The sequence below is a fragment of the Strigops habroptila genome, chromosome 5 (genome assembly GCF_004027225.2).
Source record: "Strigops habroptila isolate Jane chromosome 5, bStrHab1.2.pri, whole genome shotgun sequence".
Lineage (NCBI taxonomy): Eukaryota > Metazoa > Chordata > Aves > Psittaciformes > Psittacidae > Strigops > Strigops habroptila.
Window position 1 is genome coordinate 23,284,474 of NC_044281.2, and position 16,373 is coordinate 23,300,846.

Consider the following 16,373-nt stretch of genomic DNA (forward strand, 5'->3'; position numbering starts at 1 on the left):
GAGCATGACGTGAATGGTATGGAGTAAGGGGTGGATACTGTCCTGGGTTCAGCTATAGCAGTCATTTTTCTCCTGCTTAGTAGCTGGTGCAGTGCTGTGTTTTTTAACTTTCAGCCTGGGAACAACGCTGATAACACCGATGTTTTTAGTTGTTGCTAAGTAATGTTTATTCCAACCAAGGACTTTCTCAGTCTCATGCTTTGCCAGGGAGGAGGGGAAGCCGGGAGGAAGCAGAGACAGGACACCTGACCCAAACTAGCCAAAGGGGTATTCCATACCACAGCACGTCATGCCCAGTATATAAACCGGGGGGAGTTACCCGGAAGGCCCTGATCACTGCTCGGGTCGGGCTGGGTATCGGTCGGCGGGTGGTGAGCAATTGTATCCTCTCCCCTTGTTATTTCACTAATCGTTATTATCATTGGTGGTAGCAGTAGTGGTTTTGTGTTATACCTTAGTTGCGGGACTGCTCTTATCTCAACCTGTGGGAGTTGCATTCTTCCCATTCTCCTCCCCATCCCTCCGGGAGCGGGGGGAGGAAGAAGTGTGGGGGGGAGTGAGCGAGCGGCTGTGTGGTTCTGAGTTACCGGCTGGGCTCAAACCACGACAGTTGGTTATGAACTTGAAACTGCTGTTGGACTTTTCTGGGGTTACCACATACTTTTCAGGTATGTGGAAGTACCTGAAAAGATGCTTAGAACACTTACAATACCATTATTTATTGTATGTTAACTTGTTTATAGTGTAGGAACTTATTTTATAATTTCAATGCCAATTCATTTCCTTTGTCACATACTAAATGTTTACTATAATAGTCTACAAATGCATATTCTGGGACAAAAAATCAGCTGTGATTTTCTCTGGGATAATCCACAGCATTGAAAAATATGTTATTTTAATGAATTATTTATTGTGTAAAATAACCAAAAACTTGGTTTTTACAGGATGTTAAAAAGCAGTGGAAGGTATAGCCTATATTTTTGGTTTCTACTCTTGAAATTCACTGCTCAAAAAGAAGTCCACTGGATTTACAACACCATTGCATCCACACTCATAGTTTAAAATTTTACCCCTGAATTTGTTATAGCCTGTTCCCTTCACTTTGCCAAGAGCTTTCCAACTTCCTTGCACACTGCAAATTGTGCCATGTGTGCCTGTTAAAACCATATTACATGCTTTTGTGACGCCATTTGCCTCTTCTGTTGGCTTAAGTGGCTGACAAGCTGAAAAGTTTTCTGTCCAGCCAAGGTGAAATCTCTTTCCCCTTTCTTCTGCCTAGTTAGTGCATAAAATCGGTTATAGGTCATGTCACATGAAATGCAAACACCCTTTACAACTGCAGGAAAACTTCTACACCTGCTTAACAAAGAACAGATAATGCAGCAAGCACCATTCTCCAATTAAAAAAAAGAGAAGTCTCTCCTTCCACTTGGAGTCCTGTAGTGAGAGCTCCCCTTCCTGGCTAAACTTACTTGAAATACTAAATCTGAGCAGGACTTATTCTTTTCTTTTTTTTTTTTGTTTTTGTTTTTGTTTTTGTTTTTGTTTTAATTTATTTCTTTACTTAGAGCAACACTGCTCAAAGATATATTCAAAAAGAAGTAGCTAATGGCATTTGGACAAACCTCTCACATGTCACCCACACTGTGGTTTTTATTCTTTTCTTTGAAATATGTCTCTGGCTGCTATGGTTGCTTAGAAAAATTTCACAAGTGTGAAATGAATGTAACCTATGCTGAGTTATCACCACACAGTGCCACGTGTTAGAAGCAGCACTGAGCAAACCATTCAGGGACTACTTGGGAGCTGTGGGATTCAAATCCAACTGCTTATACAACAGAGGCTGACACGTTATCAACAGTCAAGGATTTTGTCCAGCTGTATAGTGAAGCAGCAGCCTGAGTGCAGTAAGAACTTTTAATACATTCTGTAATTTCATGTAGTTAAATAATTACAAATACAACCCTAATGGGACTTGTATTGGGCAGGTGTTAAAGTCTTAACTTCTTTTATCACAGCAGAGAAGAATCTGAGTGGCGCTAAGCAATTTTTGACTGCATGACAATAGGTTGACTCAAAGGAACAAAGGCTTGGGGCAGGGGTAGATGTAGAAAAAGTACTGTTCAACCTAAGCATGTTACCTGTAGGCTCTGCAAAACTCACAGCAAGATCTTCATTCTATATCTGATAAGGATATGTGCAACTAGTATATCCCGTGATAAATGATTTGTAACTTTTCACTAGCTTGGTGAACAGGAAAAACAGCATAGAGCCAAGAATGTAAATTAATTAAAAATCCACAGAGATGTGAATTAAGCAAATTGAAAGAGGAAGGAGAAATAGCTCAAACCAGAAATCCAAGCGAAAGGAAAGAGTGCCCCTAAGTTCTGTTTGGGTGGTAAGGTGCAGTGTTTGATCACAGAGATCCAGGAACTGGGAGGGACAAGAGGAATGGAATTTGGGCAAAGAGGTACAGGGTGAGACCTGGAATAGTCATCATTATTGCTTCCCAAAGGGCTGGAAATACAGAAATAAATATAAATTACTTCTATAAAGAGTAGTTTTAAATACTTTATATATTATATAGACAATATATAAAGATTAGAAAGGTAACTAAATTCAGCAAAATAGCTGAAACTCTGCAGTAAGATCCTAATAATGTAACTGGGCTATTTTTAGCTTGAAACTTTTTTTTTCTCTATCTTAATGCAAAATTTTATCTGCAGTTCAAACAGAAAATAAAAGAAACAGAAAAAAGAATTATTATTTACCATGAAGCTTCATTTAATATTAAAGTGATCTCTGACAGACCCAGCAATGATGAATATTTCATTCTTTTAGGAGTCACAAGTTATTAAACAAAATTAACTGGCATCTTTTACCCCACAGTACCGTAAGAGCCTCTGAGACATGCCTTACACTACAATGTAAGGGTTTGCTTGGAGACTAGTGATGCTCAAATCTACATCAATGAAAATCAATTTCCTTTTTGAAAATACCGACTAGCATCCTCTTGCAAACAGCATGAGCTGCATTAAGTGGCCCCTGTCTCAGAGAAAACATATTACACTTCACCAACCTTGTTAAGGCAAGTAGTGTTAGAGTTGTTCATAAGAAAGGCAGCTAGCTGAGGTCTGGCAACTTTCTCTAGAGGGGGCATTCCAATGCACTGTAATACATGCCCAGTGCTGTAAATGCAATGCAGCAAGTCCTCCTTTTCCACCAAAAAGCTAAACAGTAAATACACTTCAGTAGCATATTCAAGAGAAAGAGAAGAGGTATTAGCCAGGCCTCTGAAACACACAATCAAAGACATTCAAGTACATCATTTAACACATTTAGGTTAGAACAAATATTTTTAATTTCCACAACTCCTTGTTGTCGTTTGTATTGCTAAAAACATCTTGAGAAAATTGGGGATTAGTTAGTAAAATAATAGAAAGAAAACTAAAGAAATAAATAGGAACCATTCGGTGACAGAACTCTGATGATGCTGACTAGACAAAGCTGTTTGTTTATCTACAGCTTTAAAATGTTATCATAGATGTGACCACTTTTATCTTTCCTTAAAAAGCAGTAAGGAACAGAGGAAGTTGTTCAGGCAGTGTGCCAACGTACCAATTTGACTTCCAAGGTTTTGAGAAACATGAGTAAGTGGGATGCTTGTGGGGTGCCAACCCCTCTGCAACAGCGTGATATAAACCTATATTTTATATGCTTTGTTTTTCATCAGACATCACTGGTAAAAGAAACTGGGAGCAAGAGAACATCCAGGAGTACCAGGACTCCCCAGTTCAGTCAGCATTACCCCACGTTACATGGGGGATCTGTGAAACTGAAAGTGACTTCATATATGGGGAAGTGGAGAATCGATTAGATTTACTTCAAGAGCAACTCAACAGGTAAAAACAGAGATATGACCAGAAAAAAAAAATATATATATATATATGTGACACTAAGTAATACAACTGATATTAATGACACTGCAGGATGAATGAAATTGCACATGAATGAATGAGGTTTCCGAAAGCATTCAGATCTTCAGAAGCTCAAAAGTACAAAAACTGACTCATGGGAATATCACTTTGTTATCTATATTCTGAGAAGACCTGAGTTCAGACTTCCAGATTCTTGGAAAACCTATTCTGGGAATGCTGGGTACAAAATTTCTAATTCATTGCCAGAATATTCATGTCATTTACCTCTATATACTCACATTAGCTACTTTGAATTGCCTTGCAGAAGAGCCTTTCTCCTTGATTGACTGTTTAGGAGACCAGCTTTTTAACCAAGAAGCTGTCCTAAGGCACCTAAACTTGTTAAATTTAAATCTCACTTCACCCAGAATGCTGTTCCTAGATATTTAAATGTCCACAAAACGGCAATTTTCAGTATCTTCAGTATCTGAAGTACTTTTTCTTTCCTGGAGACCCAAAGTAAAACAGCTGCCTTCCTTTAAAAAAGTATTACAGACAAATTCCCTTTTTGATGCATGAACTTATTTTGCAACTGTTTCTATCATAAGAAAGACATGGGAGTATGCGAAGGCAAAATACTTACATTTGTTACAATAGAAAACAGATGCTTTCTGCATCAGAATCCATTATTACCCTTGCTTAGTAAAGTGTCTCTTCTCTCTTGTTCTCTGATATACTACTCTTTTCTGGCAGCTAAACAGCATAGCTTACAACATCTTAAAAATATGGTTACAGAATTTTGATCCATCCTGCGCTATAAATTGCTATGTAATTTCACTTAATTTTAAATTGCCCTATGCTCAGGTCTGTGCCTTTTTTGTTATTTTCACCCTGCAATTCCATTACTTTCAATATTTTGCCATGACAAATACTATGACATGCACTCAGCTCTAATTATACTGTAGTAGCTCTTCATTGGCATTGTGCTGTATATTTTAGCAATCAGTTTAAAGCCAGGTTAACTGCATATTGCTTCCTTCATCTACCATAAGCCAAACAAACCATAGTATTTTTCACTTCTGAATACTATATAGTACATTAAAAAGACATTTTTAATATGTAAGCCTAAATTGCTGTAATTTCTAATTGCAGTAAAGTCAAGTAATCTAAGTAAATGTAAATGTCACATAAATAAATAGCTGCATGTTCCCCATCAACAGTGTGCAGTCTTTCAGTTACATTTCTTTCTCTGAAATCTTAAGCTCTTGAAACTGAAGTTATGTCTCAAATTTACCCATAGTTTTATCAAATTCTCATGCAAGTTCTTAGTATTTTCTTGAGTGAGAAAATACCAGAGGTACTGATAAACTAAGATTTGAAGTGTTATTGATTTTATTAAATCATTTTATTCTCTGACTCTGTTTTTAAAGCTTTTCATGCTTTCGGGATTTTGGGCCTCGCTGGGTCTCTTATGACTGTACCAGATAATATGCTTTCCTGCTTATGTCAGACCTGACCTGCTGGACTAAAACGCATGGTCACTTCTTCCTGAACTTTTCCATGCCAAGTTAGAGGCTTGGTATAACATCCAAATTGTTAAATGGATATAGATGGCTGGAAAGCCATTGTACAAGGAATATGTCCCTAGAGCTATCTCTCTTTCTCCTCTTTAAGCAAGCAGAATTTCATGGGAGACTGTGGGCCAAGCATCTAAGGTTCTCCTGTTTGTTCATCCTTGGGTGGCATGACATGGACTTGTTTTAAGTTTTGGAGAAAGAGAGAAATTCTATATGCAATGACGACGAATAAAGACTACCAGAGGTACTCTTGGATTTAAAGTACTGGGAAACTCCCATCAAGTGCTAACAAAGTAAGAAGGGAGCAACTTTAGAGTTAGTTCAAAGACAATCATTGATGCAAGTCCTCCAATGCTAAATCCCTTTTATTCGTGGAGATATTAAGGCCCAGGTTTAGCAGATGAAAGCTCTCTGGATGGTGGCATGCTGCTGCTGCAGTATTTTCCCCTGTGGCATCAGCATCATGCTTGTGTGAGACCAGTGTAGAAAGCAGCAAAGAAACCAGGGGCACTGAATAAGAGGGCAAGTAGGGCATGATTGAGTATGACATATGGGTTTGGACCTTTCTTTGTGAGAGCTGATGGCACAAAACCGGCTTCTCACTATAACGGAAGAAACAGCATGCTAAATATCCTTTGGGCATAGCTTTCAGAGATGCTTTTATAAATAAATGACAGAGGCAATGGACAACTCCAACATCATAGAATCATAGAATCATAGAATAGTTAGGGTTGGAAAGGACCTTAAGATCATCTAGTTCCAGCCCCCTGCCATGGGCAGGGACACCTCACACTAAACCATGTCACCCAAGGCTCTTTATCAGTGAAGCACCTGGTGAAAGCAAGTATCTGTCAGCATGGGATCAATTCTGCTGCTTGTAGGGAGCCCAAGTAGTAACACTCACATTGAAGACTGCTGACAAAGATTTGTTTACTCTGTCAAAGGATGAGTTGCAGTACAGAGGCTGCATATCTCTATTACAGTCTGTCATAGCATGTTCTGTAGCCTTCCAGCAGCCGGGGAGGCACAATAGGCATTACCTATTGCTGAGTTTGTCACGGATCTTGGCAAGACCATTTGGAAATCATTTCAGTGCTATGGAATTGTAAGTGTGAACAACTCAAGTAATTGTAAGTATGAGCAGCTCAAGTGTTTCAAAAGTAATATACAAATTTATGAAAAGGGGAAAAAAAGAGCGAAAAGCTACTAAATTTGAACATCAGAAACATTGCCATTAATTCTGAGGCCTGAATAAGTCTGAATAAATTTTCACAGTAAGGAGACTTGGGCTGTTCTTTCTTTTAATGATCTTGAAAGCATCTTTCATTTTCTAACTGTGGAAAAACACAAATGTAGTTTTCTGCTTATTTTGGTGAATTGTATTAGCATTGGGAATGTCAGAATTGCCAGATGCATCACAAATAGTGTCCCATCCTCAGCCAGTACAAATCAATTTAGTTACAATGAAGAGGGTACATTTATTTCAACCAAAACCCTGGTTCCCCGTGTTACTTTTTGTTGCAAACATTAGGGACAGTAATGAACTCATTCTCAATGTAGCAAAAATATCAGAGACAAGCACGCAGATGCGTTCTGCAAAGGAAAGGGAGAGCCAGCAAGCTTTGAAAGGGCTCGATACTCCCCCTTCTGTTCTTTCCTATTTAAGACATGGTCATGTCATCACAGTGATAGTCTGCTTTATTAATAAACTGCAGGTGTCTCTTGAATGCATCTGTAACCAGCATTTTAAAATATACCTACTCCTGACCATGAGTTAACTGATTTTGTGTTACTTCTCTAGGCTTGAATCCCAAATGACTGCTGATATCCAAACCATCCTGCAGCTTCTGCAAAGGCAGACAACACTCATTCCACCTGCCTATAGCATGGTGACTGCAGGTGCAGAGTACCAACAGCCAGCAATCCGGGTAATACAAAAGCTTCAGCCTGCAGCATCAATTAAAACAGACAGGAGTTTCAGACCTTCATCTCAGGTATATACATAGCCAGTAAAATCAAAACAGGTTTGCTAATCTTTTTAGCTTATGATGGAAGAAATGTGTCCCAATCTAGGTGCTTGTTCACTAGTTTAAATGCACTAGTTCATGAGGAATATGAAATTAATATTTTGATCTAGTATCTCCACAGTGGACTTAGCTACACAGTTTCAGAGGCCACATTTTCTATGAGGGTTGTAGAGATCCATACAATGATCTTATAATCAGTTTGATTTACTTTATTATCATGCTCTTCACAGAAGTTAGCAGAAATGACAAATACTAGACACAGCTGGAAAGCACAAACATTTTCCAAGTATCAGCCTGCCTGCAGTGGTGCATCTGCCGTAGGTACCGTTCATGAAGTCCTGAGAAGCACCGCAACTATGTTTTCCTCAAGGTACAGGCCAGACAAGTCCAGCTGATGCAGCATAATGTTTATATACATATGGAAGTGTGAGGGACTAAAACCATTCTTATGTCCAGTCCCTTGATACCGCTGGAAATATGAACATATAGAGCTATTACATACCTGTGTTTCCCATTGGATGTTTCCCACCCCAGTTCTGTACATGCAAAACATGATGATTTTCCAAATTTTTTGGGATTGCTGGAGTTAAACAGCTTGGGCAGAGATGTGGCATATTATTTCCAAACAGGTTGCTGCATGTCAAGAAATCCCAAATCAGTCATGTAGCATACAATCAGTAAATCCAGTGTGCTTAGCTGTGTCAGATTCCTCATGCATATACTGGGACACATATGGGCACAGTAAGTCAAACACATCCAGAAGGCAACAGTTCCCATGTATAAAGATTATACAGCAAATGTGCAGAAGTAGTTTTCAGGTAAGTGCACCCTGCACATACCTGCACAAAATGTATACACATATCTCTGAACAGAAATATGGCCACCATCTGCAAACATCAGTAGGTACAGTGCACACTTCACACAAATTTCAAGTTTAAGATTGAAGAATTACCAAGTGCTGAGATTAGAATCCAAATGGTTATCATGTTCAGAATGATGCAATTCCAGAGTTACGTTCTGAAACAAAACTGCATATTCAAGAATATTGAAACCCATAGTCTTAGATCAGGTATCAAGTATATTCATTCCTTCAGAAAGGGCAGTTCGTATGTGTATTTTGATGTGTATCTTGAAGTCTGAAGAGAGGACAATATATCCAGGCTTCTACAATTAATCAACAGAATTGCATTCAACTACATTAAATCAAATGCAGTACCACATAAAAATAGTTCAGCACACTGCTTAATTTTCAAACATGGTTTTCCAGCAACCATCTGAATGTGCTAATTTTGAGCAGAACGAGAGCCTGGAAGAGACCAATTTAATTATTACCATCTTGTTTCTTCTCCCTTCCAGTGTCCTGAATTTCTAGACCTTGAAAAAACAAAACTTAAATCCAAAGAATCCCTCTCAAGTGGAGTGCATCTTAACACAGCCTCAGAAGACAACCTGGCTTCTCTTTTAGGCCAAGAACGTGACCAGTCTGTAGAGTGTCCCCCACAGCATTGTAAAACTTATCTCCAGCCAATTAGGCACCCTTCCTTGCCAGAATCTTCACTAACCACTGTAGGAATCTTGAGTCTTCATAGGCATGTTTCTGATCCTGGTCTTCCTGGGAAATAATACTTTTATACTATTACTTCACATAAAAATGTAAGTGCTTTTAATGGCTGGTTTTCCTTTTTTTTTTTTTTTTGTATTTAAATCCTCTATACTTGACTCAGGGGCTACAAGAAATACACCATTATATGCAAAAGTACTGTATATTTTCCTAAATCTGAAGCTTGTAAGGTAAAGTTGAGCAGTTCTGATGTAAATATATATATACACACACTAACTGTATGTTCCATATGTAAAACTGCCAGCATTCTCAAGGCATCTTATTTTATTTTTTTTTTTTTTAATAACATGCATGTTCTGAAATTACAGGTTACGTTGCATGGATATTACCATTTACTGCTGTCATGGAAATAGTATTTTATTGTTGGATATGTGTTCAGAGCAAATAGGAGACCAATAACAATAATTCACATAGAAAAAACTCCTACCTGACCAAGCTAAAATTCAAGCAAAATCTTCTTCTAGCTCAGTTCTGAAAATCAATTTATCTTTCTTGTAGTGAGCTTTTTACAATAAATCACAATGATTCTGAATCTAGAGAAAAAAGAAGGTAACAAAGTCTTCTAGGTTTGAAACAATTAGGACAGAGAAACAAGCCTCCTTCCAAACCAGTTGAAGTAGAGCAGTACTTTAACAGACAGGAAAACTCTGCCACATGCTGGACAGAATCACTGTAGGTCACATCCACAAAACTGCAGTAATTGAATAATTTGTTTCCATACTTTTTTTCTTTTTTTTTTTTTTTAATTGCATCATAGAAGTTAGCTGCCATGAGCAGGCAGGTACTCTTCATCTGTCATACAAACATAATCAAATGCAATAAATCTCATTTCTATATAATACAGAAGGCTCTGTTCCTTTTGTTTGGTACAAATTATTAACAATCCATTTAATCAAAAAATACTTTACACATTTTTGATTTGTAGTTATGGGGGTGGTTGTTTGAGTTACCTCTTTTTACCAGCTGGCCCCTCCACAATGATCCTAGATAGAGTATATATGTATGTGGGCACACACATACACCACACACACATTCCTGTATGTGTGCATGTGTGTATTTTATATATGTACATATGTGTGCATGTATGTGTGTATATATTTATACACATGTGTGTGTATGTGTGTATACGTTACTATATATACAGACATACACACAAGTGTGTGTTCATACCTACGCTCATGTAGGAGTATAGATATATAGAGATATATATATGTATATATGTAAAATCACTTCCAGGAACAATTGTAAACTTTCTTATTACAAAACAAGTAAGCTTAGGTTGTGTCCAAAGCTGACTACATTAGAATAAAATTATTTAAGGTCCATAGGCTTTGAATACAGTATGTACTGTATGTGCATAATGCTTTGTGAATACTTAGATTTAATTTTATTAAAATATTATTCTGCTTCAAATGTTGTGTTTATTTTAGAAGGAATTGAACTTTTTATTACTGTTTTCAACTATTTGAAAATGTTCACATGATTTTCTAATCCTAAAGCTTTAATGTGAAATTCCTCTAGGAAGAGAACTGTTTTCAGAAAAGCATGTTAGTGGGGGAGCAGTTAAGCTTTAGCTAAAACCAAATTAAACTCTGTTCTAAACCAATGCTACAGAGTAATGCAATAGTAGTCGACCCTCACATTAGTAGGTACATATATTGTATGTTGGGGTCAGAATGATATATAATGCTTTCAGTCATACACAGCCAGTAGATAAATCCAGGGTGGCTGAGCCTTCTCTCATTTAAAATCAGCATGAGTATTAAGCTACTAAGGAAGGCTCTGCTTTACCTTTGCATTTAAGTGTACAAAAATTAAAGGTAATCAACTGAATACCTTTGTAAGCGAAAAGAGAAGCCAACCCTTCCCATACAAGATCAAATTTTCTTCTGCCTCCCGCTACTGTTGATTGTTGAAAGGTCCAAATGCTGCAATGGGCTGACGGCTCTTACTCCTACCATGACGACAGGAGGTCTGCACTGCTTAGTGACTTGTAGGATGAGATCCTAGGTGACAGCGACACTGCACCAGTCAGAATCTCTTCTGCATAGACTCCATTGAAACAGGAGTGCTGAATACACAGTGAAATAGCTTCTGTTTTTATTTTATTTTTTTAAATAGCAAGCATTAACGACTTCTGCTCTATCTCAGTCTACTAACTAATATTAATGTCTGTTACAAAGAATAAGCTAGCACATTTTCTAGGAAAGTATTTGTGGTTATGCTACATTTTAAAAAGTCTGGTATAAATTAAAAATAAAATTAATGAAAAAGTATAGTGCATGAACATTGCTTTACAAAATGCTTTTTGTCCAGTTTCATCACTTGGTATTTCACATTAATCCAAAAAAACTGACAAAGCAGGTGGACTGGGGAAGGAGTGTTGGGGAAGAGGAAAAGCATCAACTATTTCTATTAGTCAAAGTGAAGGAAAAGCTCCATCCCTTACTCCTTTTCTTGGCTCAGAGAGACTTTGTTCCTTCCCTTCTCTTTGTCTGTACTTATCAAGAAGAAAAATTTCAAATGGGGGCAACTAAGGGAGACTTTGCAAATTTACAGAGATTCTAAGTTCCCCAGACATCTGCCAATGAATGAAGAAACAAAACATGAAAGATGACAACTTAGTTGGCAGTACTCTGGCTGCCCCTACCCTGCCAAAGAAAGATCTGCCTTCTCAGATACCTTCTTTTCTTGTTGAGATACAGTGCAGCGCATGAAGACCCACTGCTTAAAAGTTTCTTTTCTTCTAGAGACAGGTACGAACCATTGTTTTTGGAAATGTGTTAATTTTATAAACAGCAAAAACTGTCTCTAATTTTTGGTTTGTTCTTTTGGGGTGAGAGGGGAGAGAGAGGGCAGAGCTCCCTTTAAGCCTAGTCTGTTTCTGGCTTGATAGAAACAGGTCTGTTATCCAAATCAGGCTGGGAACGGTGTAAGTGTTACATACCCACACATCACAGTACACTGCAATAGACACTTTCAGGACTGTAGGAGATATGTTTTGGTCTTGCTTGATCTTAGGAACACTCATCTTGGCTATTTATGTTTAAAACCTGTGGCTAAAAATATATATAAATTATAAGCTGTCAATACAGAGAAGTATCCTGGAAATTCAAGAATAGATAATGTAGCTGAAGAATCAAAACAATTGGGACAATCACTCCAAACGTGAGAGGTGAGATGCTACAAATCAGCAGAGGTCTTCATGAAATTCATTAGCTTCCACCAGCTACGGGTCTAGTTCAGTGTTTAAAGCAAATGATAGATTGTGATGGTTTTCAATATTTAAACTGTGCAGCAACCTGCACCATGTACATGTTCATCCACATGCACAAATTTATGGTAGTACACGTAAGACCTGTGTCTTGACCTACGTAACACTGTTGTTTCCAGGAAGCCTGTTGACCAAGCGCTTGTCTTCCCTGTCACAGTCCCGCTCTGTTTGCTCAGTGCACACATTTTCTGTTCTTCCATCAAACAGCTGCTGCCTGTGGATGAACCCATTTTCCCTTTTCCTGCTGCAGATTGTGTCCTAGCAATCTCCTCAATGGCAAGCGCAGGTCACTCATCAGAGCCTCTGCATGACTCGCCAGTGTTACAAGTAACATACAAAAAGCTGGTAAGCACTGCTTTGCATTGGGCTGGCATTGGGCTGCCTGCTTAGGTGAAGCAACTTGAGCTTTGCCCACAGAGGAACTGTGTGTCCTCCCGTTTGAGAGCTGCTGAGCTAGCCTGGCCATGAACAGAAAGTGGAAGACTGCAATAGCAGCATAGCAGAAGGCATGATTCCTCTAATGACCATTGTATGTAATGCCACACCTGCAGATTAGAAGCTTTGATGTTTCTATTCTCTTCTACTAAATATTCTTTCACTGTGAACTAATGTTTATACAAGTATTTAAGGTTAGTCTCTTCATATGGTGGCTTAAATCAGAAATAATTAATTCCAATGGAGCTAGCAGTTAGATGTTACCACATTTTTAATCACATTGGGAATTGGGTGAAGTGGGCACCTCCTCTCTGTTCATCTACAGGATGTCCCTGCATTTACACATAGAATTTTCATGCCATCAGTAGTACAATGACATTTTCGGTATTGCTGAGATATAAAAAATTTACTTTATTAAAGAAAACCTAAGAATTTTTCTCCACAAAAACAACGTCACAGACTCCTCAAATGCACCACTTAAGTGCAATGTATTCCAAGCTACTTGTACCAAGAAATTACACCTAGCAGTTTGTAATTCATTGGTACCTTGACAGCTTTACATACTTGTCATTAAATAATTTTTACATTTTGGGGGCACTATTATAGACATTATTTTTCTCCCTCTTACATTTCTCAGAGTCTCAAATTGATGTTATTTGTCACAGGAAAAAAAAAAAAAAAAAGAAGAAAGCTACAATTCCTAAAATTCCCAGAGTTTTTGGTTCCTGTAGAGCAATATAATTGTATTCAGTCACCTGGAATTTACTAAAATCAAGTAAAATTTTGAGAATGAGAGAAATTATGGAAATGAACAGACGGTGTTTTTTAAAAAGCATTATTAATTATGCTGAGATTGTACACAATGTTAGCATCTTCTGACTGTTACAGGTGACGTTCTGCTGTGTTTTGTTAATTAAGAGATTAGGCACAATCAATTTCTAGGTACCAAAGACTTAATGGATCGAAACCCAAAAAACTGAAAGCTGCTCCTTCCAACAAATCTCACTGTTTCTAGTAAGTTATCATAAGACAGTCTTCTTTGGGAAAAAGTGTTAGATTAATTTCATCTGTGGACACTCCAAGCACAACTCGCACTTTCTAGTTAAGTAAGGTTAAAAAAACCCTGCATATTTAAACTGACATCAAATGTTGATGCATGAAGCAGAAAAATCTGTTCTGCTCAACACAACCAGTTTTTTTGCTTTTTCATTCAGACAGGCATTTCAGCATTCTTTCAGCCTGCATGAAACCAAACCATTAAAAAAGTTCTAATAAAATATAGGACACCCACAAGAGCTCAAGGACAAGCCTCATAGCCAGAAATAAACAGTAGGTATCAAAATTTAGTATCTTTTAACATCCTAATCCTTCACAGAGGTTAGTGAAGACATGAGACAAGCCTAATGGAAGACAAGTGCAATTCAAACATTGGCATTTGCTTTGGTGGGAGCTAACAGCAGTGTACTAAAGGCATTACAGCAACCTACAAACACTGAGCTGGTGCTTATATTCACTAACAAGAACAACTACAAAGTGAATTAAAATAGGTCTGATAAGCAAGGTCCATGTGCTGAGGCTACTGGTTTGTGGGTTTGGGTTTTTCTGCTTTCTGGCTGGGTATTTTTTCAAATTTTGGATTGTTCTGAAACTGTGACAATTTATTCAAACCCACACCATTACCTGCAGCTACTCCAAATTGTTGCAGTCATGCATTTAATAAAGTTTCCAGAGTCAGGTGGAGGTATTTTACTCTCCTTTTTTGCACATAAACAAAAATACAACCTATTAGTTTACTCTTACCTCACTATCACAAATGCAAACCCCACTAAAATACAGGGGCATGCACTTGTTTGATCTGTAGTATCTAGCAGCCATGCGCAAACAGCAAGGGACCTAGTCTCACTTTCAAATTTAAGACCAATTTTTTAATGAAAATATGAAAATATGAAAAATTCAGAGAGACAGACTTGGTATGCAGCCATTGGCGGATTTTCAACAGATGTTCAGACAGAACTAATTTTTAAGTAGCTTCTTACTCAGAATAAAAAGAGCATGCAGAAGGTCCTTTAACATGATTAATCTGAACCTAAAGTTTACTCCAGCTTTATTAGGAATGATATGTACTCATACTGCAGTCCCAGTGTCACTTATATACTATATCTACTCTATACATCATTTTTTTCTAGACTTGAAAAGGAGTGTATTAGAAGTTGAACACCATAGCTTTTTCTCCCATAGCTTAATGGGAGAAAAACAAACAAGATCTGCAGAACAGATCTCATATGAAAACCAAGACAACACTGAGTTTTACAAATGACATTAAAGGAGCATGTGCAAGAGCTTGTGTCTGCATGCAGCTTCCTTTTTCTGCTTGTATCTCTGTATGAGTAGTAGATAGAACTGCATTTATTAATGCAGAAACATTTTTCTTCATCTAGCTATTTGGGATTTTTTTTTAATACCCACATGGGACATTCTTTGATTATTAATGAATGCGGAATATGGCTATTCTCTTTGGAATGTAAATCAGATGGACCAAATTAAAGCCTCCCACACAAAGCATTTGCCCCTTTTATGCATTATTTACATTTTCTATACTGAAACCTTATGATATTGTAAAGCTGGAAATATAAAGAAAGTTTTGAAAACTTAGTCTGCATAAGTACTTCACTACTATGAGCTGTAGCAAATCCTGTTTGAAGAATACAGTTAATATAAGTTATTATTTTGCTTTCAGAAAAGATCTCCCAGAAAATTGTTTACTGTACAAAGAAAAGCACTTGTACACTGCACATATATTCTGTATTTTATGTCACCATGAAAACTTACTTGCAAGAAATCTAAATATGCACAAATAAATGCAATGCACTCATTTCTATCATAAGCAACAAATGTGAACATTTCATTTGTGACCTACTTGAATTTAGTAACTATGATGCAGGTTATTACCTGGTACCACTAACAGGGATTCAAAGAGGTTGAATATAGATCTCTACCAAAAACACTGAGAAAAAAAAATTAATTATATTTAGTATACTCATAACATCGTGGGAATAAACATACAGGATTGCACAGGACACCACTCACTGGCTTGAAGTACACTTACTAGAGACACAAAATTAGACCTTCCAGGAAATCCCATGCACATGGCCATCTCCAGGTATCATATTGACTTCCACCTCCCAAGCAGAACTGGAAGTTATATCCATGTCTATTCCCTCTAACTTCACCTACTGAGGAATTCAAAAATCTAGGATAACTTCTAGTTACAAAATCTTAGTATTAAAGCTGATAATTGTTATCCCTTGAAGCCCAAATTTTCCCAAAATATTTTGATCAAAGGTGCTGTCTAAATATCTATCTTCAAGCCAGATACATCCGTTGCTTGAATCATTTTCTTTAAAGAATTTAGAGTCAATCATGGAACAGGTTTACCACGCAAGACCTATTCAGCAAAGGATTTTAGTGATCCAGATGAATTGTCATTGAAAGGTTTTGAGACAAGCTGAACTCCTTGGGTGG

At 37.5% G+C, this 16,373-nt stretch overlaps 1 protein-coding gene across 5 annotated transcripts in view; it reads left to right on the forward strand.

Moving 5' to 3' along the window:
• Positions 1–10,555, forward strand: part of KCNH7 (potassium voltage-gated channel subfamily H member 7) — a 244,058-nt gene extending 233,503 nt beyond the window's left edge. For all 5 annotated transcript variants that reach the window (XM_030488008.1, XM_030488010.1, XM_030488009.1 and 2 more), the window contains 3 exons: positions 3,734–3,902; positions 7,296–7,488; positions 8,878–10,555. In XM_030488008.1, the coding sequence (XP_030343868.1) occupies positions 3,734–3,902; positions 7,296–7,488; positions 8,878–9,144 (629 nt within the window). In that variant the 3' untranslated portion in view covers positions 9,145–10,555. The remainder of the gene's footprint in view (positions 1–3,733; positions 3,903–7,295; positions 7,489–8,877) is intronic.
• The last annotated feature ends 5,818 nt before the right edge of the window (positions 10,556–16,373 follow it).